We start from the raw sequence: 27411 nt of genomic DNA, 5'->3' as shown, positions 1-27411 counted from the left end.
AACATTTCCATTGCATCACTGTGATGCTGATGTGATGTTACAGTAATGTTTAAGAAACTCTCTGAATTAGAGCACATCTCATAGATTTACATGCACAATATGTCTTATTGTAATAGCTGCTTTGCATCGCTTTTACTGACGTGTGTATCGTTGTGTATGTGGTGTGTTTTTCTGATGCTGTTTCTGCCTCTCTGGTTCGGACTGAAGGTATAGATCCCATACGTTGTGGCAGGGCGTGGATTAACACATGTGACTGTACATATAAAGGGCTTCTAGTTCTCGTCCACTGATGCTGCTGACAGGACCAGATGCGTACAAGTTTGCACCCACAATCATGTTCTTCATGTTGCACATCTGCACTATTCCCTCCCTTCTTTCAATTTAGACTGCAAAAGGAAATGATATCAGTGATTACTGATAAAAGCTTTAGTTTTTCAACAGGCTGCGGTTTCTAAACCTATTTCACAGTTTGAGTTTACTTTTCCCCCCGTTGTTGCTTTCTCTCAAAATATGAAACAAACATAATGACTTCCCTTTTTTCTTGTTCAACCAATGCGTGCTGGAAGACCAACGAGGAAATTACGTATGACGTTTTGGTTTTCTTTTTGCTCCTGCACGGGGGAGGGAATCCCCCGAGAATGCCTATAAATCCATCAGATAAGAGGACAGCAGCAACACACTCCTCTGATCTGCTGATTCACCAGGCTCGCGACCAAAGATCTCTATCTGATCAGAAGGATGGCAAACTTTAATTTCTGTAAGTCAGAGTCAGGCCGCAACCTGAGACTGAGATAGATGAGATACTGCACTGTTTTTTAACTACAATTGTATATACTCTATATTGTGTTTTATCGTGCAAAAATGGACATCAGGACTGTTTAGATCCATGAGACGCGTGTGTGTTGATGGTTCTTACTCTTTTGCCGTGCAGACTTCGTCAGCTGTTTGCTGCTGCTGACCCTGAGCTGGCGCACATCCACGGGAGTCCCGCTGCACACTCCGGACGCAGAAAAATGCGCACAGTGCTCAGAGCACTTCAAGACTCTCCTGCAGAATATCAAAGGGCTTCTCAACAACGTGAGTACAGTTCAATAAAGCATGTTTCTGTTGTTGTAATACCGAATTTCATTTTCCCCCTTAAACTCTGTCACACACCTCGGTGTTTTATCAGTTATGAATACTCTTATCTTGTATGACAGGATACTTTCTGGTATGGCGCCAGGATCTGATAAGGTGGTGATAGGGAGCACAGCTGAGACATCACTGGCCTGTGCACCCACTCTGACTCAGGTGACATTTGTTGATTTTAAATCATGAATGATTCTATTATTCTTAAGAGTAAATAACTTGTATAAGTTTGGAAATATTTGTGGAAACAGCCTCAAACCTCATAGTTTAACTTTAACATGGTAGTTTCACTCATTATGAAATCAACTGTATTTTCTAAAGATGCCTGGATGCATCTGACATGACTTTTAAAACAAATCCCCTGACAAAACCGCTTATGTTTAAAATGTTTTCCCCCTCCACAGACCTCAGGTTGCATGATGCAAAGAAATTCATCCTTCAGTGAGGTATGCTGCTGTTACTTCTTGTTAAATGCATTTTAGGATTATCAGACGTTTGTTTGTTTGTATGTCACACAAAATTATATATCAGAAATCCAGTAAAGGTTTACATTTGTTGACATTTCACAGACACACATTCAAAAGATTTTTTTAAAGCATTCTTTAAGAAAGTAAGCAGATGACTGATGGGAATTTTTTCTCGACTGTTTTGACAGAGTGAATGTTTGAGGAACATCATGAAGGACTTGGTGTTCTATGAGGCTGCTATTAAATCCTACATCAAGTCCCCACTCAGAAGTCCTCAAGAAGAAGTTCCACCTCTGGAACAAATTCTGGAAATAATAGGGAGCCTGAAGGTGTGTTTATTATGCATGTGTGGGAGGGGGTTAAAAAATACAATAAAAACAGAAACAGAGACAGAAACAGAGCCATGATTTAAAGACAGAAATAGTTAGAGAATCTTCTGGGAAATAACATTTGAACGTTGCCTGATGAAATCTTCCTTGGTTTATACAGAAGTGCTCCCTGATGCTAAATGGAGAGAGCAACACTTCAGAGGTACTTTTCTATTCCTTCTTTTTTGTTTGTTCCTTATTCACTCCTCATCTTTCAGTCTTTAAGAGGAAAATTATTGATATAAAAACCCTTGTAAATATTTTTCACGCAAGGGTGTTTTTTTTATGAGTGCATGCGAAACCGGTGTATTCATGTCGTGTACTTCTGTGTCGTCTTTTTAGGAGGATGTTGCCCAGATGTGGGGCACCGACACCTTCAATAACAGACAGGAGATGCATAAGATAATGAGGGGCTTCTATGTCCGAACCATCACCATCAACCGAGCCATGGGCTACATCTCCTCAGGGGACCACAGGAAGTAAATGACCCAGTGACCTCGTCCTCAAAACCATCCTGCCAATCAATACTACTGCATCTCTATTCATTTAAATTATCACAACTGAACAAGCCTTCCTGATCACTCACTACCATCAACTATACCTACAACTACTAACCAAGTAGTTCTTTACACTGCACATGCTGTACAACTGTCTGCATGATTACTGCTCAGGCATAAGCTAGCTGGCTTGATTCCAGCCTCTTCACTGAGAGCTGAATGACAGTCAAACTATTGCTAAGGTTAGCAGTGGAGGCCATGTTGGCTATTTTTTTGACAGAATGTATTCCAATATTTGGGAGAATGTATAATCTATTTAAGATGTATTTATTTAATTTATTTATTTGATGGCCTGTGATGTTATTTATTGTTATTTATAATAAAGTTTTTTGGTATCAAGTGCTGAGGAGGTTTTTGAATGAAACTGGAGCTGATGACACTTGGTGAAGAAAAATACCACATCCAGGAGACCTACTCTTGTTTTATTCAGTCAACATGTGCTTTTTCACCTTTACTCCAATAGTCTTTGGATGGATTCAAACAAAAAGCAAGTGCAAAAAGGACTGACTGGATTGTTTGTGGGAAAGTGTTTGAGGAAACAACTCTGTTCTCTGAATGTAAACACTGCTGCATAGCACCTGTGTGGACGACCCTGAAAGATTAACACATGCCAATTTTGCAGCTTTTCTCCACATTGTGTTGAGATGCCTGAAAATAAAAAGGAAACGAATCAGCAGTTCATGTTTAACTGGTAGGGAAATATTTGATAGTTTGGTTTGTTTTTCACAATCTTGGTTCTTGTCTTTGTATCTATGAAACAGCTTTGAAAAGATGGCTCAACATATATTAATGTTTCCTTGCTGTAGTTTAACTCACACATGAAGAACATGTGAATTCAGCCCTGAATCCAAATGTGTGCTGCTTTTGTTCTTCACACTGTACACATTTGTACTACATACAAACAAATTTTACAAATACAACATGTGCGGTCAGTCTCAGAAGGGCAGGAACAGGTTCATAATTCAAGTCTAAAAAAACATAATAATAAACCTCTTGCAACTCCATTACATTTTACAGGTTCAGAGTTGTCATATAAAACAGAAACAGACTTAAAATAAAATAAATCACAGGTTTGAAAAAATAGCTGTTATAAAGATATGTACAGGGCAAGCGCATATGCACAAATATAAAAATGTATAAGACACAAAATAGTTCAGTATGTCAGTCCACAAGGCTTTGGACAGTCACATGCGTGGGCATGTGATGTAATGCCTAAGTGTTTTATAAAAAGTCCCACAAATGTTGCATTTAGAAGTGAAACAAGGACACACAGGTTGGATTTTTCCTGATTTTTGCAGTTTAAACACTGCAGCACCTACATTTACATGTGTTACTGGCTACATAATTAGCTACCAAATACCTCAACGACCTCTACACCTCTATCTCTACTGGTCATTTTAGAACCTGATTGTACTAAGCATCAGATTCTGGCTACACAAAGGTACCTTTAGGTACAGCTTGTCTATTCTGTATTCATTACAGAATCAAAGGACCATATTTGAACAAAGTTTGGGAAAATGCCCGTCCAAGGTTGAGACAGTGGCCCTTTTCATGAAATGCAGAAATAACAAAAACTCATCCATTAGTTTCATGTCCAGAAAATATTCAAAAGAGAAACACAAACTGAGGGAAGAGCTGAAGTTTGGTCCAGAGGTCAACTCTGCTTTTCTGTATTCCTGAGATTCCTTGCTGGTGCTGGAGGAAGAGATTTCCAACAGTCCATTTTAGCCAAATCCCTTTCACTTGTTCATCATATCTGAAGATAGACATGAGAAAAACAATCACTTGTCTGTCTAGTTGTGATAAGTGTATGATGTACATACTGTAGGTTGTATATTGCAGCAATGCTATTGGTCTTCTGGCCACCAGTGCATGAGTAATGTCAGCTGGGGCTTTAAACTGACTGACAGGAGTGTGATTTGAAAGAGGCAGGAATTAAGAAGGCAGGGAAGATCCAGTGAAAGATGCTACTGAGTTGCATCATGGAAAGTGTAGGATTCAGTGTTTTTAGAGCTTGACCTATATGAGGGACTAAAGTCAGGATATCTCTGCTGGTTCAGTTTTGACCATTTTTAAAATCTGTTCCTCACATGTCTTTGAGCTACATGAAAGTGCAGTACTGAATCCTCTGCTGGACCGTGATGTGTATGAGCAGGTATGTTTGCAGTTCATTACCTTGCAGTTTCTGACGGACCTCGTTCGGCAAGTCATCCAGATCCTCCACACTCTTCCACAGGTGATACGCCGTGGCTTGTCCTGCCTGCCGCCTCCTCTTCCACTCCACCAGCATCTTCAGCTTCTGTATGGTCACGTCTTTCTCTGCTTCCCGGATGCTGTCCAGGTAGCTGGAGTCCAAGTCCAGGTAGATGGCTACCTGCTTCCACTCGCTCCCAAGCAGCTTGGCCACCTGCAATAGCTGCTTGTCTGACATGTCCTGTCCCTGACTCATCACTGTCTTTACTCCATCTGGAAAAAGACGTACAACATACACACAGGTCCTGCATTTCACTATAATTTTAGACAGAAAGGTGCATCTGGGAATAGTTCAGGTGTGGACTGGGTTCTGTTGGCTTGACCAGAGCAAAAGAAAATTGTGCCTGAAGTTCCTCTCAAGTCAAGCTGTTGATAAATGACATGGACAGTTACCTGACTCATCCTGCCATCGAGGTCTTTTACAGGCTGTTTCATCTTCTGAGGGGCTGGTGCTCCTCTGTCGGCCTGTAAGAGAGACAAATATGATGTGAGTCAACCTGTAGCAGCTGTTGTGATGGAAAAAAAATCTAATCTGATTAAAAGCAAGAAAGAGGCTTACTGTTTGTCCTTTTCCTGGGCTTCTTTTCTGTATTATCCACACAGTCACCTAAGGGAAAAGCAAAAGCTGAACATCACCAGTTTGTATTGGAAACAAACTGAAAAAGTGTGAAAAAGCTTTAACGTTTTCAAACAAATATGGCCTGATTTTAGTCTCAGCACCTGCATGTTTTTTCAACAGCATATCACCAAACATGTTCAGTGTCAGACTAAATGTACCAGTACCTTCTCTGATGGTGGCGGACCATACAGTCTCCTCAGAGTCTGTCTCTATGAGAGACAATTTAAAAGGAGGAGGCTGCTCAAAAAAAGCTTCAAAGTAGCCTTTCATCTTAGTCACTGCAAGGGTGAATTTCAAGTCCTGCACAGAGACACATTCACATAATTTAATTGTGTAGTCACATGATACACTGTTGCACAGTCACAACATAATGTATATTTTTGTGTCTCCAAGTCAGGAAGTCGTGATGTAAATGATTTAATGCGAGCGGACACACCTGAGGTTTGATGTCTCCCTCTGGCTCGACTCAGGAGACGGTACGTCCCCTCGTCCAGCTTACACGTGGGAGGCTTGTCTATCCGGATGTAACGATTCTTGTATCCCTGCACTTGTTTGCGAATATCCTAATTTCCATAAGGACGGCAGGAAGACGAGATGAAACAGGGGATTAGTCAGTTTCTTGCAGAAGAGGAGTGATTATTGTTCAATAAAAACACACCTTCTAGAGAACGGAGTGGAAAAACTGAAGGCGTTACAAGAGGAGCAAACCACTCAGAGTCCAGCGCAGTTTAGTGCATAGTGATGGAAAAACAAATCAGATGGGTAAAACTTCCTAAAAACGTACCAATTCGTGTACATTTTTAGGAAGTGACATTTTTCTGGGGTATAATAAATGGGCTATGATTATTCACCAGCTGCATCCTCCCAAACACATATGCTCACACAACCACAAACAGACTTCCTGATTAACTTTAGAAGTCCACTGTTAAAAAATAACTCACTGCGTAGTGCACTTACAGTAATACACACACTGCTGATACCGATACATGCCTTGACCTTTTTCTCCTGATGCTCTCCTCATGCTATTCTTAAAAATCATTTTACCGTCTAACTGTACTACTACTACTACTATTACTAACAAACATCAAAGAGCGAGTTAATAGGGGTCATTAACACCAGTGAGTCAGTGATCACTTCATCAGATGCTGAAATGTCTGCTTCTCAACAGAATACCTGATATACTGTATAAACTCAAACAGATCTTTGCTTCAGTGTGTTACACAAACCTGGAAACCTGTCCCCTGTTCTGTGGAGTCTGACAGCATCAACACCTTTCACAAGAAGTGAAAGTTGTTTTGTCCCTCATTCTGTTCTCTAATTCAGTCTCTTTATAGGTTAAAGGCATTTTGCTGGAGTTTTGTCCTTTTGCTTAGATTCAAAGTCGTGAATGGAAAAATTACAGAGACTCACACAATGGTCTCATGAATGGAATATTTTTCGTGCTGTGTGTGTAAGGGAGGTTTTTCTTTTGCTTTGTCTGGATTTGTTCAGTTTTGTTTTGTTGTTGCTCTTGCCTGAAGGCAAAAAATTCCTCCACTGAGAACACAAAATGTGGTCATCTGAAGTGAAACATCACAAGAAGGTCGTTACTTTGACAAACAAAACTTAGCTCATTTAACATGCAACCATATTTTTATTGCCATATGCATAAGAAATGGTAAATCAATATGAAATCTATTATTGTGTTGAGAAGCCGGACATAAGATATAATACTGCCAGGACATTTACAGATTAAACTACCTGTTGAGAACAGCTTGCAAGGATCCTGCAAATACAGATACTGCTGTTTTGGTCTGAGGGTTTGGAGAAATCTGACCACACACAAGTAAAGACCAACGACAGCCAGTGAGTGATGCACTCATCAAGTCAGGAGCAGGAAGGATTCATGTGAAAAAGATATTATGTATTTTAAAAACTAGTTGAAAAGACATTTTTCTAAAGTTAATTAATCCATGTCAGTGGATCGTCTTGCAGTTTTTGCAAATACTAACCTTGATGTCAGATGAGCTGTTGGTGGCCAGGTAGACGTGGAAGCTGTAGTTGTTGTTGTCACATCCCAGCTGCTTGTAAACCAGGACCACGCCGTGGTGCTCTACTGGCTGCCTCGTCTGGATGATGGGACCCACGGGCGAAAGGGAAGACACGTTCCACTTAACATGGCTGCCCTGAGTGGTCCACTGTCGGCTCAATGAGTGGACGGTTGTCCTTTATGTGCAGGACAGCTGAATGTCATCTCATTTTCTGGATCTGTGCAAAGATAATAGAAGGTTTTATGTTTTCAAAAAACGATAATTATACTCATTAAAATGGACAATTTTGTAGGAAAGGGCTAGAAGTTGGGTCATATCTTAATTAATCCACAATTTTCACATCAAAACCAATTTGCAAAGTAATCATTTAAAATCAGACTGGTCATTATGAAAGCCTGGGTCTTCTGTGTTGAACACAGGCCTGAGAAGACCCTTATGTTCTCACCAGACAGGCAGACGGAGTGAGGAAACTGGATGGACTTGAGGACAGACGCGTCCTTGTTGACCGTGTCCACATTAAAGATGGGTCCCGCAAACTTCCAGGAGTCCCGGAGGAACTGTGCCGAACTTGGACCAGGACAGGACAGAGTATCTGACGAGAACCCGCTCCGATGCCTCGAACACCAGGCCGGTAACCGAGCACTCGTACGTTCCCTCTCCCTCCAGCTGGACCCTGGAACACACCGAGCAGAGTCTGTGACACTGTACAGAATCGATATGAGCGTGCTACAGAGGTGCAGTATCACTCACTGTAATCGTCCCTTGGAGATCCTCCTGGGGGTAACAAGCTCATTGCCATGGCTCTGTCAAACACACCAACAAAGCTTGTTCACTTGTTTGCACAAGTATAACACAATATCAGAAACACCACAATAAAAACAGAGGAAAAACATCTGGTTTCTGAGCTCACCTGATGGATGGCTTTGCATTTCTCACAGCATAATCTGAACTGCCTGAACTCATCTGTCACAAAACATCACAACACATGTGGCGTTATTTACAAGATAGGTGCCACTAACTCTAATGTGCTGTTTGTGCTGTAACATCAGTTAATGATCTGCTCACCTTTCCCATTTGAGACCTCTGCTTCAGGTCCAGCAACTGCCTCTAAAAGGGAAAAAAATAATTCAAGTCCAATATCATTGCATGAAAATCATACAGTAAGTCAGAGGCTGTGTTAAGCCTCTGGCAGATGCCCTAGACAAACTTTTTACGTCGTGGGCCAGTTTTCTGGTCACGAGCGAAGGGTGGAGCACGCTCAATTACATGTCGAATCGAACTCCTGTGTTCCAAGAAAGCCAGCAGAGTCCGACATTTTGTGGCATAATTATGTAACATGGCTCCCATTAAGATGTGGTCGCAGCTGTCGTCCACTAATTACCCACTAAAGCCATGGCAACTAAGACAGCGAGCTGACATGGCGGTCTGGATGTAAACAACAAACAAACAGTTTTAAAAAGTAGACCAGTTGCTTGATCTGACAAGCAAGTATTGATATGTGTCTCACCATTTTTAGAGTCCTCTGCATCGGCTTCTTCGGCGTCTGCGAAGAACATGGTGGAGACAAACTTAGTGAAATTCCTCTAAAAATGTTCACTGTTTAACTTATTAAATCCTTGAGTTACAAAGATTTTCTAGGATTGATTATAGGATATTATTTTTTACCTTCCTCTCCTCCATTCTTCTCAGCACAGCCTTCTGGTGCAAGTCAAAATACAAGGAAAAAGGCAGGGTGACAGGGAGAGAAATTAAAAGGAGTAGTTCAACATTTTGTTATACGTGTTTATTTGCATTTGAAGATCACCATCACTCTAACTCTCAGCAAGAAAGAGAAAAAAGCAAATCTCCAGATAATCTTAAACCATGACGCGTAATATTGGTTCAAGTGTGTCTCTCACCAGAATCCTCATCCTCCTCTTCATCCTCCTCATCCTCCTCTGAGCTCTCCTCAGTGGACGTCCCTGCGTTCTCTGTTTGAGGAAAATTAAGGGTCATGTGATAGAGCTGAAAACTTTCTACTGAATTTCCAAAGAATGATGTGTGAAATGGATTCATGCCATGAAGAAAAAAAAAACTTTGGTATAAAAACAAATGAATTAAATGTCACGGCAGATGAGCTGTTCTGCAGATGACCAACATTTGATGAGTCAGGTAGAAAGAACAAGTGAGATATTTGTGCTTACCTGAACTGCTGCTGTCACTTTCTGTCAGGTTATCTGAAACAAATTAATCATTGTTTTGAGGTTAGTGCGCTTTGGTCTGCAGAACACTGATGTAATAATGTCAAAATGTGGGAAAACCTCCTAGTACTTTTCCATCTTATTAGTCACTACTATTGCTACGTCATTATTGACATCATAATTGTCATTATGGGGACTTCTCCACTTTTGAAGGTTTGATAATATCATCAACCCATTCCTGTGCCCAGCAGCTGATACATGACCACCTCTGTGGTTTCAGAGAGGAGTTAAGCTATTTTAGAGTTAAGCTAACATATCTCATGCTGATTTCAGCTGAACCATGAGTCTGAAGTAAAAACAGAAACAAACAGCACCCAATAATACAGTGTGTAAAGAAGGAAAGCATACATGTTAAAAATGTCCCGACTCGGCTTCTGTACTTTCTCATCCACCAAAGCCTATTTAAAGCAGATAAATCCGCAGGTGTCACTGCATGCCCTGCTGATAAACTTGTCTCCGTACTTCATACACACTTTAAAACTTCCCTTACATAAGGAAAGTAATAATAGATGGACTTGTAGTTTGTTGTGTCTGAACAAGAATATCTTCTGTCACCTTTTGTCACTGGGGTTCCACCTTTAACAGGTGCAGCCCCAGTGAGAGACTCTACTTTTAGTCTACTTCTATGTTTGTGTATTGTGTGTTTTTTTTGTGTCTTCGTACATATTAGTCATCAAAAAAACTCCCCACCAGCTTTTACATTCCACTATTCCTTAGCAGTTGAAGTGTGGCACCCTGTGAAGAGGCCTGTGATAAGAGCTGTGCATTAACATTCTGGCACATTTATACAGATGGATCCAGAGGAGCTGCTGCTGCTGCTGCTGCTGCTGCTGCTGCTGCTGCTCCTCTCTTCCCAGCAGCAGCGAATGTCTGTGGACCGGGTCACCTGGCTAAGTGCCTGGCCGGCTAATGGATGGAGCCCATCCTCCCTGGCCCGCAGAGTTTTATCTTAGACTAACAAGCAGATGCTGCCATCGCTGCTCCACTCGCAGCACCTCCCTCATCAATCTCCCTCCTCTATTTCGCTCCATCCGTCTGCTTCACCTCTCCCTGCACCCGCTCTCCCCCATTTCTCTCTCTCCTTGTCCTCAAATGCCTCCTATGGCCAATCTCTTCCTGGGCTGCTGCTGCTGCTGCCTCACAGCTGAGCCAGCAGGCTATCTCTCTTCACTCTGGCACAGCCACTTCCCTTCATCAGACTGACACACAAGGTGGAGAGCAAACACCCGCCGCACAGATACACACATGCACATGCAATCAAACATCCACACACACACATACATATATACACAGACAGACACACACACACACAAACATACACACAGTTGTTTACAGCTTCAAATGTCTGAATGATTTCATGGTTGTTGCCTGCCATCTGCTGGCTTAAAATTATAGCACAACCAAGAGGGAAAAAAAGGTTCATGTGTGGCATACAGCAGTAGTTGTTAACCTCTTTGGCCTGACACTCATTAACCCCAGAACATACAGCTTCCCCCATTGTTTCTTCTTGAGTAGCTTTATTCCCCATTGTCTGACTGTATCATATTTATTTTGTATTGGCTTGTTCTAGCTCCTCAGTGTAACTATATGTTGTTTACAAAAACTCAAGTCCAAGACTTAATGTTTTTATGGTTGCTTCTTTTCAGCAAATGGACAAATTTGAGATGTCATACTATTTGTTTAAAACGAATTTCCCCCACAGTTCAGCCTGAAATATTGGTGTCATTGGCAACTTTAGGATCTCTGCTAATTTAAATTAAAAAGTTTGGTTGAATGAGCACATAAAAATGATCTGCATCTGTAATCTGCATTGACAGTACCTTGAGCTGATGAATTATTATCAGTATCAGAAGAGAAAAAGTCAAATGACTTTGCTCCTAATCATCACCAGTGGTACATGTCTATCTATTATTACCAGGTCAATGACAAAGTGTTGTTTTTCTGACACTTTATTTGAGTAGCTGTTTTAAAAAACTAAATAATAAAGTATGTATTAGATAGAGAAAATACAATTTTGTGCACTGGTGGGCGGTATTAAAAATAGCAAATACAAAACGGGGATCACAGGTAATTGTATGACTGTACATAAATCTTGCTGCCCTTTAAGGGAAATGATATGAAAATCAGGGAGGCCTAACAGTGAGGAGAGAGGAAGGGAAGGGGAAGGCTAAAGAAAAGAAGGAAAGCAAATGTAGTCACAAATAATAGATGGGAGTGCACAATTTTAAATATTAAAGAGGTGCCAGAGGAGGGACACAGCACAGTCACAGTGTCAAAAAACAGTACATAGACATATGCAGCACCACATGTGTTCTCTGAGAAAGTGAAAGCAGACAGAGATGCCCACAGAAGGTGGGAGGGAAGGAATGAAAATGGGTTAATGTTTACCTTTGTTTTCCAGTGCAGGGATATCTCCGTCTCTGTAGGGCAGAGGAGATAACATTCAGACAGCTATAAATCACATTAGAGTCATGTAGGGGATGTCTGCGAAGTTGTGATGAAATTTATGGAGGAATTTGGCAGTTGAAAGCGACGGCTCTTAAAACTGTGCAGCTGCAAGCTCTTGTAGTTCACCACTTCTGCTTTCGGATGAATTGAGAAAAACAGGAAATGTGTAAACGCTGCGTGCATCTCACTTTCTCACACTTATGACACCAACCCATCCTGTCAAATTATAGATTCACATACCCACCCAAACGCTCACTCTGACCCACTTTCTGGGCAGTATTGATAGATGCAGGAAACTGGCCATGAAAAGATAATGGCTGGGTACTTTTGCCATTTTACAAGACTGGTCCGACACTTGTACTGCTTCCATAACTCAGCGTCAGGCACAGCGGCAGGGCTGCTTCTGCTCCAGGTTTCTGCCTCTTAAAAGGAAATTTTTCCTTGACACTGTCGTGTTGTGCTTGCTCATGGTCGGAATTGTTGTAAATATTATAAAGAGTACGGTCTAGACCTGCTCTGTATGAAAAGTGCCTTCTGCTGTGATTTGGCCCTATAAAAATAAAACTTGACTGGACAATTATTCAGTATAATCATTTATCTACTTTCTGTGGCATCATTGTGTACGGACATGATCGCATGGTTTTATCATTTTTCTAAATTATTGATTCCAAGCACACTGTGATTAAAAACTACCAAAATGAGTAAATGGAAGTTTTCTTTTACACACATGAAGTGTGTAGGAAGTTTTGTCAGAGGAACACACTGCATTGCATTGAGCATGAATTTAATTATTCTTCTTATAGTTTTGCAAACGCCTGCTGTGTGACATCGCTATTTAAAAAAAATCATTAATTAATGTGCTAGTTTCAACCACATCACCCAACCCTGCACAGCAAACATCAATACCAGTTCTTCCTGACTAGTCAGCTCTCTGAATCTTTTAATACGTACTGGACTGTCCAAGAATGTAGTTTATCAAACAAACAATGAGCCAAGTACACATGCAACAGTTCAGATGTTGTGTCTGAGCACAGGACAGGAGCAACCTGTTGACACGGTCTGAGCTTCAACAAGAGGCAACACGCCTGAGATCCGTCAGTGGTAAAAACACAAAGCCAACTCCACAAGAAGAACGAGTTTATCACCAGCATGCGTGAAAAAAGTAGGTCACACATCACCCTGTGCCTTTTTCCTGTTTCTCTCCCTCAATTGTTAAAATGCAGAACTGGGTGATCAAAGGTAAAATGATGCATCAGGAAATTAAGATTATTAAGCATGCCCGAACAGTGGTCGTTTATTCAGCGTCTGTTAATCGTGATAAGGCATTGTGGTTTCCTTTGTTTCCAAACATCTGTCCAGGAAACAGTGTTTTCTTCTCTTCAAGGTCAGTTGGTTCATGGCTCTGCCAGACAGTCACACCACAACAACACTGAGGCTCATTAGTTGCCATGGTAGTCATCTTTCCGTTTGGCCAAAGTTTGCATTTTCATCGCTCAGATGTTTTCAGGCGATGAATAAACTCCCTGCATGAGTTCTCACACTTTCTCTGCTCTCACTTGTTACCTATGAAAACACGATAACTGAATCTTCTGTGAGGGTCTTGGTTTGTCTCTGGTTCAAAGATAAAGGCCACAACGTTTGCATGCTCTCTACAACTTCCCATAAGCACAATACAGAGAGGGGACATCTGTGTGTAGATAAATAACTGGCAGTTGGTCTGAATCTACTACACAGGCGCACAAAAAGAAGAAAAAACCTGCTGACCCTTGATGCCTCTACTCATTAATATCATACCTCACTGCTTTCAAAGCAGTGTTCACAGTGGGTTTACATTTATTCAAAACATGACATGGTAAGCAAATGATGTCCTGATAGTGCCTTAGCCTCTCAAATCAAACTATGTATGTCTGTATCCCTCATGTTCATTAACTTCTAACTTCATAGGTTCTAGTTCAATGTTTATAAGAGCCTGGGTTGTATTGTCTAAGCAGGGACTTTCCAGCCATCATGATCAGGTGAGTGATACCCTGGCAACCACACAGAGGTATTCACAAAGGACAGTGAGTCACCACTATCACCTCACCTGCCTGTGGTTACAACAATAACTGATAACTGATAAATGTTATATAACTATTAATGAGACTGGTGTGAAACAGTTGAAGATTATCCTCATGTTAAAGAAAAATACATATTCCATGTTGGTAAAAACATGCATGTGTCACATGGCACATGTGTTTCACAGCATCATCAACCATCATGAAAAGTTGTAAGGAGGAAGTTACATACTGGTGCTTTCATTAGTTATATTTAAGTGCTTGTTTGTAGTCCAGTGTATGACTTAATGCCAGTGTTATACTGACATTAACACGTTACTTTCTCTCTGTAACATTCCCGTGAGGAGTTTTGTGTTTATTAACCTACATTATGTGTATAAGTTTAACAAGAACTGCTTTAGATTTTCATCTTTTGTTGTTAAACATGCAACTCATTTACAACCCACTCTCCAACATGATGACACACTGTTAAGTGAGTCATCACAATGTAACAACACAACAGCGTGCAGCGCACAAAGAGATCACGACGGCCTTGTTACTCTGTTTATATCAACGCATGCAAATAACGAGGAAGCGATACTTGTATTTTTGATACTTTTGCTTAAAATGCACAAACAGATGAGCCCCCGATCGACAACAATGGACATCACTTCCTGTGTTGACCCGAAGCGATTTTAGCGCTTCAGCGGGCATCGTGCCGTGCAACGTGTGCCCCCCAAAACACAAAACGCTAATGTAAGTCCAGAGGTCAACGTTTTCTTTTCTTTACAGTGATAAGGCTAAAACTCTTACCCGTCCTCCAGGTGACAAGCCGCTCCGCAGCTCGCCATCTTCGCCACCATCCTCTCTCCGTAATCAGACCCCGCTTTGCTTTCTGTTCGTCCACAGCGTGCGGCGGCTGCGCGTAAAAGCACCTGAATATGATTCTATCATCGGCTGTCGGTGTCTCGTTAAAGCGCTTAACAGTAATTGGCGCAGTAATGATCTTCGGCGCCCGCGTGGCTGAACAACTTCTTCATATCACTCACATCCCTTCTTAAGCAAAACAAAACATCTGGATTTGACCAACCAAAAAACAAACAAAACGCTCACTGTTTCCAAAATCCCAAAACAAAACAGTCAGTCGGCTTTTGTATAGTGCAGATGCGGATGTATTGTTTCCTTTCACAAATACTGTGCAAGAAAATACATGCAGATCTTAATATCGTGTTGTTCAGTGCTGCGCAGTCCTTTTTACACAAAGCACAGCTTTTGGGTATTAGCGGCGCTGCGCAATTGCGACGCAGTGTCGCCACAGCAGATGTGGGCGGGGTGCAGCATCCCGCCTCAAACATGGGCTTTATAAAGTCATGTTGATGATTTACAATCGGTCCCTTTTTTTAAAAAAAAAAAAAATCAGATACACCGACAATATAATAGGAAGACAGTGATAAGGGGATGTTTGCTGTTAGACATTATAAGTAGAAATCGGAAGCATGTCTGACTTTGGTTTGTGTTTGGAAAAGATCGAGTTGAAGTAATAAGATTTTAGGCAACTGCATAGGCTACATTGTACAGTATACTTTCCCTTTTCCATTACCAGGCCACATACACTCACAGGGCTATCCTAAAACTAGTAAAGTGTAGTCAAAATGGGAGTTAAAACAGTCAGAACTGTTTTTGTTTTTGTTAACCCGATTTTCAAAATAAGGTGTCTGCATTAACCTGAGAGATTTTTGTTAGTTGCACATTTTCCTCCCACACACAGAAGGAGCTGCCAGCACTCCACAGTACAACTAGGCCACTTTGAGCGGGAAAACATGCACATCAGATTAGGCTGCATTCTAGCAGGGCACCACCAGATGTCACATCAGACAACGAAAACATGATCAACTCAACAGCAAAACCATGCCTCTGCAAAAATATCCTTGCACATTTCAAACTAGATTCATGTATTTGATGTGAGGACCGATCAGAGTGTCAAATGTTTATGAAACATTCAAGGAATCAAAGAAGCCCAATATTCTTCTATGGCGTAAGCTCTGTGTTCAGCAGAGAGAAAGGGAGATGGGGAAGGGAGGGAGAGCTCTCAGCGAGCGTCAGAGATGTCCAGTGGGAGGAATGAGTGAAGGATCAAGGGCTTTTCTATTGATCTTCCACTCATTGATCTTTTCCCATTCTCCTCTCTCCGTTCACCTGTCCAACTTTCACGGATGGATATGTAGTTTGCAGGCAGCTGAGAAGAGGCGGAAGGGAGGGAGGGTGGTGGTGGTGGTGGTGGTGGTGGGTACCGCAGACTAACAGGGACATTATCCAAGTCTCAGAGTCTAAAGGGAGAGATCAGCTCCTCTGTGCAAGAAGAGACAGCATAAGATCAGACTCAGTGGCGAGACGATACCCCCAGTACCTCAGGAAATGAGAGGAGATAAAGCAAGAGCGGTGGAGGGGAGGAAAAAGTAGAAGAGGACAGGGAAGGACAGGCAGAGAGGAGAGGGTGGAATGACAGAAGAGGAAAGATTGGGAGATGCATAAAAAGGAGGTGAAGAAGGGAAAGAGTCATTGATTCAGGTCTTTTTAAGTATGAAATTATTAGAGCTGGAGACTTTAAATTTGGTCTTGATTTGGACCTTGGAGGTGCAAAATAAGGACCTGACACTCAACTTGGACTCACCTGTCTTGAAACTTGACCTCAGATCAATAAACATTTTCCAAGACTAAGAGTCTACAGCCATCTAAGCAGCTCTGTGTGGCTGTGCTTAGGCACAGTGGTACTTAAAGCTAAACGCCAACACATCTTACTTTGCTATATATTGGACAAATATAACAAATATAAACATTTTGACCTAATGATGGAACTAGAGGAAAAGTTAGGGGTTCGAAAAGTTATGCCAGTTCATCCTGAGGAAGATGTGACTGTCTCAACCAAACTACATGGCAATGCAATGCATGTAACTACAAACATCAATTGTGATGGCACTAGAGGAACCATCAAAGATTATCCAAAAAAAAGATTAATCCTCTGAGAACCATGAATATTTTTACTATGTTCATGCCAATCCATCAAGTAGATGTTGAGATATTTCACTGAATAAGTTTAATACAAGTCAAAGAATCACCAAAATCAGTATGACTCATTCACTGGGGACCACAAAAATCTGTACAAAATTTCATCTGAATCCATCCAAATTGTTGAGCTATTTCAGTCTAGAGAAAAGTGGTGGACCGACCAACCATCATCTACAGAGCCAAATGCTGAGCTGTTGTAGAAATGCTTTGATTCACTATTTGCAATTGGACATACACTGCACACATACTCCAATAAAGAAGAGAGATACAAACTATTAATAGACTGGTTAAGATTAAATTTTTGACTTGCAGATCAAGTATCACACTCTCCAGTCTTGACTTGGACTTGATCCAAAAGACTTAAGAACTACCCTGGAACTTATAAATATATATATAATATATATGTTTTAATCATTTTTTTAAAAAGGATATGAATTGAGATACATTTTATTGGGAAAGGTTTTATTAAAAGAAACAACCAACTTTCCCCTGACTTTCCTTTCACTTAAAAGTCTTGTGTGTGTGTATGTGTGTGTGTGCGGGTGTGTATTATGACAGGCCTTCTTTTTTTTTAACAGATCGACAAACCTGTTTGGAAACGATGATGTCACACACCCTAGAGGGTTAATATGAGCCCTCATTGTGCAGACTTATTATCCATCACATAGAAATACATTCGAAATAGCACACACATATCACCACATATAAAGATACTGAGTCAGGGGGAGAAGAAAACCCATACCTCGGTGCTAAAACATTCCCCATTATAACATACATACATTCATACACTGACACACCACACACACACACACACACACACACACACAGATGCACAAAAGGTGTCTTCTTACTGTGGAGATGAGGAACGCCATATCCTTTCAATTTCAATGGGCCATTTTGCCATCCATGCTGAGTTATCACTGGAAAGATCCATTGTAACAAAAGAGCCATGCCTGCTGCAGCCCTGCATAAAGAAGCTGGAGAGGGGTGAACGAGGAGAAAGAGCAACACCTTTGCATATAGAAAATGGGAGAGAGGCTCTGGAGATTGTCCAGCCATGAGAGATTTCAGTGGCAATCTCATTCAGTCTCGTACAGCAGTATAATGTATAATGCATAGGTCTAAGAGTTGGCAGTTCTCAAAAATTCTTTGTTGTGCAATCAATAGGATGACCTCTCTATATGAAAGCACAAAAGCACAAAACAGAGCAGCATTGTTGTTGGGTTTTGGATCAGCAAAGGAAAAATGTTTTGTAAGGTGGGATTTAACAGCAGACAACTCCTGTGGATTCAAACACTAATGACTTGTGACTTCACTCACTTGTTTTTTAACTTTATATGTTTTCAGCATTCACGTTCCATGGGTTAAGATGTTTTATGAGTTCCTCTGTCCTTTGGGGTTTTTTTTCATCTCACCCACACTGTTCTCTATGTTCAGCGTGTTGTGATGTTAATAAGAAAATATTCATAGTTTAAAAAAAAAAAAAATCTCAGAGTGGATCAAAGTGGTGGACCGACTCACCAACTGACATTGGCATCCCTAGAGCCATGCCGCTAACATGGCAAAGTTTGACCTTTAACCCTCAGTATTCCCAATAGTCACTTTCCAAGTCAAAGAGGCTCTTTTTTTTTTAACATTGTTTGATGATATAAAATTTCTGTCTGTGTATCTGCTTGTTGCAGCACATATTGAGTTAACTATTCGAATCCAAGTTGCTATTTTCTGCACTATTATACTGAGTGGGAAAATATACAGAAATTACACATTCGGCATGCAACTTTTGATATTTCTGGCCCGTCTGGCGTTTTCACGACAATCTAAAGTAAAGCTTTGAGTGTTTAAGCAATCAGACATCAGAGTTTGTCCCAAAAACATTTTTAAGCTTGGTATTGTGTGTAAACATCAAGGACAGATGTTAGGCACATCTGTCCTTGATGTTGTGAGTGTTTGGATTTGACACCTACACAGTCTTACAAAGAAGATCTTGGTTCATTGCTTCATTGTTCCTCCTTTCACTAGAGGGGACTGGCCTTAATTGTTGTGTATTTTTACATAATAACAAATTTCCTGTCTCTGGACATCCATAAAACTGGATGGTGGGATGTAACAGAGGAAAAGAGGCGATAATTTAGGCAACAAGGGGGGAAAAAAGAGGTTTGAGTCTGTACGGTCCCCAGGGAACTTTGATGCAAGTTCTTGAGTTGACTACCCCACTTTGGCCCTCCCCTCACGAGTCTACTCCCTCCTATGTCTTACACAAATCCTCCACTTATTGCTCTATTTCATATTGAGCCCGTCAGCGTTTCTGTATATTGCGTGTTGTGTCATGGCCTCTTTTTTCTTTTCACCTTTCCCGCTCTCTCTCTCTCTCTCTCTCTGTTGCTGATTCCTCATTTCAGAGCCCTCAGGAAACCATGTGCATTCAGGGGCCACAGAGTGACGAGCCTTGGGATGCAACAATGTGGGCGTTTGGTAGGAGGGACGCAACTGAAAGCCATAGTCTAGTCACCTTCTGAGACACAGACCCCCTCCCTACCCTCCCTCCTCTTAGAGTGACTCAGCGGAGTAGTGCGGAGGCAGGGGGTCAAAAATCCCCTGCCCTCCGCCTCCACTCAAAACACGTGGGAATGGGAAAACTTTATCCTATATTTAACCTCCAGGTGTCTGTCTGGTGTGACTGTATATATGTGTGTGTGTGTGTGTGAGAGAGAGAGAGAGAGAGAGAGACTCGGGAACTGAGTCATCTGCAGCTGGGTGTTGGCAGACGGGATATCTTATAGGGAAAAATGGGGTTGTCCTCGTTCTTTGGGTTGGCTGGGGGCTTTTTAGCTGTCTAGGAAAAGCTGTGTGTCTGCCCCCTAATGCTAAACACTCACCACCCTCTGATGAGAATTTTCCCCATTAAATCTGTCTGAGGTTAACTGTGAGTCAATTAGATCTGTGTGAAATGCAGAGATATAAAAATTAAGAGAGGCAAGACAATGAAAAGTGTCTATAATGTTGTGTAGGTCACTGAGAACCTAATGCGATCATTCTAGTCTCTCATCTAAAGATGCTTAATGCAACAGCAAAACAGCTTTCCCCCATTTTAATACAATGTCCACCCTAAATTAACATTTAATTAATACAACATTTCTTAAAGAGAGAGTAATGTCCTGGGGTGGTTATGTCCGTTGCAGTGTGGAGGGCCAGTATTTCCAAAAGGTTAAGAGAGAGTGGTTGATATATATCTGTATAAAGATTTCCTGGCAACGTGATGCTCCCATTTGAACGGAAAGCAACGATGCTGAGTCAAATCACTTAGTGCTACCCATCAAACCTGTCTAAATGATAGCAGTGTATTATGGACTAAGACCATCATAAGGGCAATCATATACGGTTATTCACCGTAAAGTGAAAAAGCCCAGCTCAGCACAAACCTCCCAACTCATCAGATTTATTAAGAGCATTGAGAGCGATTCCCCTGAGACAGAAAAGGGATTTTACCCCTCTCTGTTCTGTTGAGGATTTTTTTTTTTTTTTTTAAACTTTTTCTCTTTTTTGGGGGGGGGGGGGTTCCGAGGGCAGTTCTTTAAGTCTTTCTTCTCAAAGGAAGTTGGGACTTTGATTCATCTCCAGGCCAAAAGCTACACAACGCCGGGAGAACAAACCACATAAAGGTAACAGGCGCGCACTTTCTTTCAAACACAGTTGCTACAAGCGACCACGTCCACACGCTTGTTCAGTAGAGTTCTGAGGAAAAGCACAACATTCACACTGTGAGGTGTTCTAAATGAAGTTAGTCCCATGACCTGTGTCACATGTCGTTCCTTCTTGCCTCAGTTTGTCAAGTCCCCCTCTACTGCGTTTTGTCCGTGGAATGCTTAAATGGGAAAAAATGCTTGAAGACACCCACACAAACGAACTAAAAAGATAAATATAGTTGCCCCATCGTCGCAACACACACACACACACACACACACACACACACACAATCCCATACACTTAAAGACCTCTGAGCCAGCAGAGCGATAAGATTAGAGGAAGTACGTGGGTGTGAAATAGCTGTGGTGTGGGACTTTCTGGATTCACACAATCTACACTGACTGCAGGCCCTGCTTTTTATTAGAGTTCAAGCTGATGGGAATACACAGGCACTGATGACACCCACACAGGCATCCTGCAATTCTGGGTCTAAAACTGCACAGATATAGTATTTACACACAGATTAAACAAACACTCATCCTAAACAGTCTGCGAATGCAGACACAGCTATTCTTACACATGCTTACGCACCAAGAGACTCTTTGTTTAATGTATGTGTGTAGACACCGAATGCTGCTGTGATACCATACACTCAATTATGTATCACAGCAGCGCATCACATCATGTAAAGACCAGAGTGTTTCCTTAAATACAGCAAAGCAAAGAAGCTACAGAGGTTGGAGTCGGTCTCGAGGCAGTAACCCTGAGGTTGTGACTTCTGCTCTGGTGCAAACAAAGCAAAACCCAGAACCATCAGTGGGTCCATTAACAAAGCCCGTGGCCTGACAAGGCTTTCTTTGTTTCATAATTAATGCAAACGTAATAACCGTGACATTGACCGTTAGGCGGTCCGTACATCACCGTCTCTGACAGATGAAAATGAACGCTGCCATTCATCATTACACAAGGCTAATGGACCCCATAAGACTGAATTATTAAGCACAACACAAGAGACCTTTGTGCCAGATTAATGGAAGCACACAGCACACTACATTTATTACACTGATATACTGTAGTCAGTGTGTTATCACTTTTAATTGTCGGCCACACAGGAGGCTACAACTTCAAATTATTGGGTTAAGTGAGCAAAGTTGCCTTTGTGTTGCTGGTGTTAACAGATTTGTATGATGATGTGTATAAACTTGTCACTGTGTCATCTCGATCCTCTCTCTATTTTATGTTCATTATTCTTATTTAACTGAATTATATTCTTTTTGATATTTTTTATATTCTTTTGACATTTTATATTTATCTGTGCTGTCATTCTAAGAGTTGCTAATGGTGTTTCATTGTTTTCTATTCTCATTCTACATCTGTCTACAAGTACCTTGCCTCAAAGACTCACAAATGTCATAACATCTGAGAGAATGCAGAAACTTCACTTTCTGTAAATTTGCTATGAATTAAAAGAAACACAAAAAAACACTTGTCCTGTTTTGTTTCCACTGGGGTGTCATTTGTCTCCAATTACTTTGATGTGTTTTCTGAAAGCTACTCCTAGATGGACAGAGAACAAGAAAGAGGGGGGTGAAGAGAGGTAAAGAGAGAATTTATTCAATCAATCTCACACAAGAACAGCACTTTGTGGTGTATTTCAGGGAAAGAGGGCAAAAGAGGCAGGATGTGGTGGGTTAGAAACTGACTTGAGGAGGAGGAATAGTCAGAGAATGAAGATAAACAAGAGAGAAAAGAATTATTATCTGATATATTGTCATTGGGACTCTGTGATCAGTGACAAAGAAAGACTTTTAAAATGTTTATACCCACTGAATATTATGTACTTTCATTCAATCTCTCTATTTTCTTTAGGATGAATAAAGTGCTTTACTGTGTTATTTTTCTTATTTTATCTTTTTTTTTTTCATAATTGCTGACATGGGTGTTATTAAAAAGCCAAATGGTCTCAAGTTTTCCTCTATACTGTGACGAGTGTAGTAATTTTCTACTTTCCAGGCATTGCAGAGTGAAAGATGTGATCAAAAATAGCAGTTGTTCCCTATACATGTCAATACGAGCCCACTGAGTAGCAGAATAGCAGAGGTGCTGGGAAAGCCCTCGGAACAAAGGACTGAAAAGGGTTTCCGAACTCAACTCTCAGAGCCAAGGTCCACAGGCTATTGATTGTATATTTGTTTATTTGGTTAGAAGAGGCCCCTGCGATCACGTTTCCCTAATCGAGGCAGATAACAGAAAGAAATACGATGCTGCATAAATTAGGTTGCGTGATGCTGCCCTTCTAGCTGAATTTCACGTCATAATGCCCCGGTAATTAGATTTGGTGTATTGTGCATTAGGCCTTGTTTAGAAAAGAAAGGAATACAGACTGGCTATTAGTGACAAAGAGTAACATGAAGACACAGGGGAGGGTGGAATGTTCCTGTAATTTAAAAGGATTTGCCACATGACTTACACCATCAAGACTTGACAAAGACTGTCCAGGCTGTATCTCATCACTAAGATCCCCTTTATTTAAAATATTGTAACAGGCTGTGGTCCCCTCTGTTCTGTCTTACTATCATAAATCCTATTCACTGAGGGAAAGAAGTCATAATCCTTTCAGATCCAATAAGAACATACGGCTTTGAAGAGTGACCTTGGTCAATCTATATAACCACTGCAGAAAATTATTTATACAATCACTGGTTCAGTGCAGCACAACAGATGATGCAGACTGGTTTAATTAATCAGTTAATATTCAGTACTTGCAGGGCAGCTTACTGAGCTGTCTGTCATTCTTGGACGTTGTCCAAACAGACATCTTTAGTGTAAATTAACACATTGGGTGAGGAGACCGTCATTTAAACTGGAGATTTACTGTAGTTTTATGGTTATGTTCCTCAGGGCTGCAGACATATGGTTCTTTAGGATGTTGCTGGACTAATGTCAATCCAGACACTCTTCTAATGGGGCCCATTACAACCCACACTGCAAGAAGTATCCATTTTTTATGAGAGGGGTAGATCTGTTGGCGCCTTACATCAGGGACATTCACCCTTATTGGTTTCATGTGGTGTTGTGTAGATGCAGGATTCAGTGAGTGTATAAGTTTAAAGTCTGGTTTGGCCTTTTGGGGACAACGGATAGTGAAGTGGGGTCTTGGGACTTAAGGATCCTTTAGAGGGTTCCAGGTCCCTGATGGCAGAGAATACTGTACTTGTAGACATGTTTCTTATACTATATTATATATATTACTAAAGTGAAGGATCTCCAGACTTCCTCCACCACTGCAGAATGAGGACTAGAGCACAATGAACAGATTTCTCACTCTCTCATTCGTGGTTGGCAGCCCTCCTCCTACCTGTACAGGATTCTCTACTGAATCTTACCAAACAATATAAATCATGGGGCGCTACAGCAAACTTTACTCTTATCTGAGAGGGGGTTGTTGATATGAAATAAATAGGGTCACAAGCCACCCAGGCAGTGCAAGCTGAAAGTGTCCATGTCATCTGATCAACAGGGGCCATATCTGTGGGTTGCACTGCTACAGGGACATGCTTGGAAAGTGTTAGGAATGTCTTCACGTAATAATGATGTAAGATTATTCATGATTCTCATCATTGCTCCCCCCCAGACACTGATGTTGCTCCACTCCTATCGCCCATACTACAGCAGACAGGCCGTCCTCAACAGGGGGGCACCTGCTGTCCCGGCTCCGCGCTGCAGTGTCTGCGAGAGCACACGATTAGTGCACAGCTGGAAGGAGAGGCAGACCTGTAACACCTTATCGGACTTTGACATTACAACATCACGCACACGGGAGACGCGGCGGACAGCATTACCCTCTCCATCCCGGGAGAATTCAGACATGATGCCCCGTCTGCCTGGCGGCGGCGGCGGTGGGACAACGCGCCGGACCACCGGCACCCTTTTGTCGGCGTGTCTGGTCTCTGCTTGTCAAGCCCTCCGGAGCTGCGGGGAGGTCCAGTGCGGCGACGGCCAGCAGTGCTGTCCGCCCATCGTCAACGGGAACGGCAGTGCCACCTCCGCGGTGCGCTGCTGCAAGCTCCCCATCCACATATTCTTCGACAACGTAGGCTGGTTCACGCGGAAGCTGTCGGGCATCCTGATCCTGTTGCTGCTCTTCGCCATGGGCTACTTCATCCAGCGGATCATCTGCCCGCGGCCCCGCCGGCACCAGCACCACGACCGCAGCGAAGAGCCCTCCCTCTTTCACGGGCACGCATCAGCGTCCCAGGACTCCCTGCTGGACCGGTACCCGGAGTACAGCCTCGGGGACTTCACCTCTCCGAACCTGCCAGCCTATGACGAGGTCAAATATTTGCCCACGTACGAGGAGAGCATGCAGGAGATGCACAGGGACCGATCTGATGATAACTTGCTGTCGGAAAACGAGAGGGGCGGTCAGGGCAGAGTGAGAGCTGCAGGACCGAGGGCTGGAGACCAGAGACGGGATGTCCTGGAGGTGACAGGACCGCAACACAGCCCAAGGACATCTCGAAACTCTGTCTGACTGAGACTGGGCAAAGCTGCTGAGACAATATAGTATTCTTATTTTAATATCATCAGGGTAATTATCTTGCAGAGATACAAACTCAAGTGCAATTATAATCCTGAATGTTAAGAATAAAAGGAGGAGGCTGAGAAAATGTACGTGTTTTGTAAGATTATAGCGGATTACTCGCCTTTTGTATGCAAATGACCGCTTGGGTTAAGTGAAGATTATAAAGTAGAAGCGGAGGCGGCTGAAATTGACGCTCTTTGTGTTGGGGACAGCTAATTTGGCTCCGGTACAATCGCATTAAGTTCTACTTCAGCTCCTCGATTTTAAGTGGCACCGTGAAAACAGTTTTTCTTCTGTCAAATTCTCGCCCTTTCTTACTCTTAATGCTAAATATTCTGCTGGACCCGAAAGATTCTTCATTGAATTTGCATCCAAAAGGAAGAATATTTAGTCGTCCCCCCGCCCCCCCCCCGACACCCCTCAGTGACCTGAAACGTGGGCTGAAAGTGGGAGTGAAGGGATGAATATCAGTTTTAATACTTTCTGAGGCACACATTTTTTATCAGCCAACTTTACAGCCAGTTCATTTATACCTTATCAGCATGAAAGCAATATTCTCTTCAACACATGCGCATACACACGTCACTGGGAGCTGACAGATGAGCATTTTATCAGTGAGCCATGTCTGATATGTCTACTACAAAAGCTGAAGGCACAGTAGATACTTTTTTTTTAGATATTTTTTTTCTTTTTTTTTCCAAAACGCTCTGATCCTGGGAGCCCTGCTGCCCCTGAGGCTACATGTATCAGTGTCTCCCAGGTTCTGAATTCAGGAAAAACAATGGCAGAGATTACAGCTGGCATACTGATATGGTGTAAGCTGCCAAGAAACTAAGTTGTATTTTGATGATAGCATGTCAGACGAGATCATAACCGATGCCCCGAGCAGAGCTAACACAGCACAGCTCAGACCAAGCGAAGGAAAAGACAAAGGGACGTCTAACATCAGTCACGTCAGAGTGGTTTGAGGATGCAGACTGAATATATCTTCAGATCTACTTGTATGTTGACCATAAGTGTGTAACTGTCCCTTCCTAATTTGCATTTACGACTAATGAGGCAAGTGGTGTCTTTTTTGCTGTTATGAACCAAAAATCAAGCTGACACTACACACACCTCATGACATCAGGCTTAATGGCCTGTTTACTCTGATCAAAGCTATAGGTGTATTAACTGTCCATTAAAATGTCTCATTATGTTATAATATTGAAAAGGCTCATTTGTCATTAGCCGTTACTTTACTTTGACATTAACTGGGTGTGTGGTAAACAGTCACACTTGCCATATCTTCTCTCCAAGCCCAGAAATGCTGGCAGGAGAATCTCCTTTAGTGCTGCAAGTCAGCTGCAACAGTCATTCTCGTTATCCAATAACATGCCAGTTATCATCACGATTCACTTCACTTATTGTTCTGGCCTGTAAAAAGCCATAGATGAATGAAAATGTCCATCATAGTTTCCCAACACCCAACACAAACAGCTTTTTTGGTCTGAACAACAGATCAAAACACAATGATATTTGGTGTACTATTACAGAGGGCTCAGAAAACCTGCAAATATTTACACTGAGAGGCTGGATCAAGTGAATTTTTTGGCAATTTTGCCCTGGAAAAAGACTCAAATGATTAATCCATTACCAAATTAGATGTCAGTTAAGTTTCTCTTAATCAACTTAAACAAACAGACCAATTTATTTTACCTGTCCTGAATGGGAAATGTTGTCACTGTATAAATTTCCTTCTTTAATGGGCTTATGCTATACCCAGTGATGCTCACTTTATCAAATCCACTAAACTGATTTATCTGAGAAGCTCCAGCGTGGTTATCTGCCATCAGAAAGACCAAAGCACTCTCATTACAGACAATATGATACCAGAAAGAATATCAAAGCATTCTTATTCACCACAAAGATTAAAACTTTCATTTCTGTCAAA

General features: G+C 41.8%; 3 protein-coding genes across 5 annotated transcripts; 2 read left to right on the top strand and 1 right to left on the bottom strand.

Annotated features, from left to right (window-relative positions):
* The first annotated feature begins 613 nt into the window (after nucleotides 1–613).
* Nucleotides 614–3196, top strand: il12a (interleukin 12a). Its single transcript, XM_051065412.1, has 7 exons — nucleotides 614–757; nucleotides 932–1081; nucleotides 1223–1290; nucleotides 1533–1574; nucleotides 1784–1924; nucleotides 2085–2126; nucleotides 2306–3196. The coding sequence occupies exons 1-7, from the start codon at nucleotides 739–741 to the stop codon at nucleotides 2444–2446; spliced, it is 603 nt and encodes a 200-aa protein (XP_050921369.1). The 5' UTR covers nucleotides 614–738; the 3' UTR covers nucleotides 2447–3196.
* On the bottom strand, nucleotides 2922–15399 carry si:dkeyp-97b10.3 (ribosome biogenesis protein bop1). 3 transcript variants are annotated; one of them, XM_018702212.2, is made up of 13 exons: nucleotides 14957–15399; nucleotides 12051–12082; nucleotides 9606–9638; nucleotides 9321–9392; nucleotides 9088–9120; nucleotides 8930–8965; nucleotides 8488–8529; nucleotides 8333–8385; nucleotides 8173–8225; nucleotides 7868–8095; nucleotides 7384–7639; nucleotides 5829–5955; nucleotides 5669–5692 (listed from the first exon to the last, which is right to left on the bottom strand). In XM_018702212.2, the coding sequence occupies exons 1-10, from the start codon at nucleotides 15004–15006 to the stop codon at nucleotides 7939–7941; spliced, it is 561 nt and encodes a 186-aa protein (XP_018557728.1). In that variant the 5' UTR covers nucleotides 15007–15399; the 3' UTR covers nucleotides 5669–5692; nucleotides 5829–5955; nucleotides 7384–7639; nucleotides 7868–7938. The 3 variants fall into 3 exon arrangements, with proteins under 3 accessions (XP_018557730.1, XP_018557728.1, XP_018557729.1); XM_018702213.2 differs by having other exon boundaries at nucleotides 9088–9117; XM_018702214.2 differs by lacking the exons at nucleotides 7868–8095; nucleotides 8173–8225; nucleotides 8333–8385; ... (5 more) ...; nucleotides 12051–12082; nucleotides 14957–15399 and adding exons at nucleotides 2922–4276; nucleotides 4696–4986; nucleotides 5167–5238; nucleotides 5333–5380 and having other exon boundaries at nucleotides 5557–5692; nucleotides 7384–7577.
* Nucleotides 15400–24428: 9029 nt separating this feature from the next.
* LOC108900930 (uncharacterized) lies at nucleotides 24429–25884 on the top strand. The gene has a single exon (XM_018702209.2). The coding sequence runs from the start codon at nucleotides 24468–24470 to the stop codon at nucleotides 25425–25427; it is 960 nt and encodes a 319-aa protein (XP_018557725.1). The 5' UTR covers nucleotides 24429–24467; the 3' UTR covers nucleotides 25428–25884.
* The last annotated feature ends 1527 nt before the right edge of the window (nucleotides 25885–27411 follow it).

This window comes from Lates calcarifer, linkage group LG21 (assembly GCF_001640805.2).
Source record: "Lates calcarifer isolate ASB-BC8 linkage group LG21, TLL_Latcal_v3, whole genome shotgun sequence".
In the NCBI taxonomy this organism is placed as follows: Eukaryota; Metazoa; Chordata; class Actinopteri; family Centropomidae; genus Lates; species Lates calcarifer.
The sequence above is the reverse complement of the archived record's forward strand: the minus strand, read 5'-3'. Positions and strand labels throughout refer to the sequence as shown.

Coding starts and splice junctions, on each gene's coding strand:
- si:dkeyp-97b10.3 (XM_018702212.2), bottom strand. CDS start 15,006: ATGGTGGCGAAGATGGCGAGCTGCGGAGCGGCTTGTCACCTGGAGGAC. Junction 8,386..8,487: donor AGAGGTCTCAAATGGGAAAG/GTGAGCAGATCA, acceptor GTTTTGTGACAG/ATGAGTTCAGGCAGTTCAGA. Junction 8,096..8,172: donor ATCTCCAAGGGACGATTACA/GTGAGTGATACT, acceptor GGTGTGTTCCAG/GGTCCAGCTGGAGGGAGAGG.
- LOC108900930 (XM_018702209.2), top strand. CDS start 24,468: ATGTCTTCACGTAATAATGATGTAAGATTATTCATGATTCTCATCATT.
- il12a (XM_051065412.1), top strand. Junction 1,082..1,222: donor AGGGCTTCTCAACAACGTGA/GTACAGTTCAAT, acceptor GTATGGCGCCAG/GATCTGATAAGGTGGTGATA. Junction 1,291..1,532: donor GTGCACCCACTCTGACTCAG/GTGACATTTGTT, acceptor CCCCCTCCACAG/ACCTCAGGTTGCATGATGCA.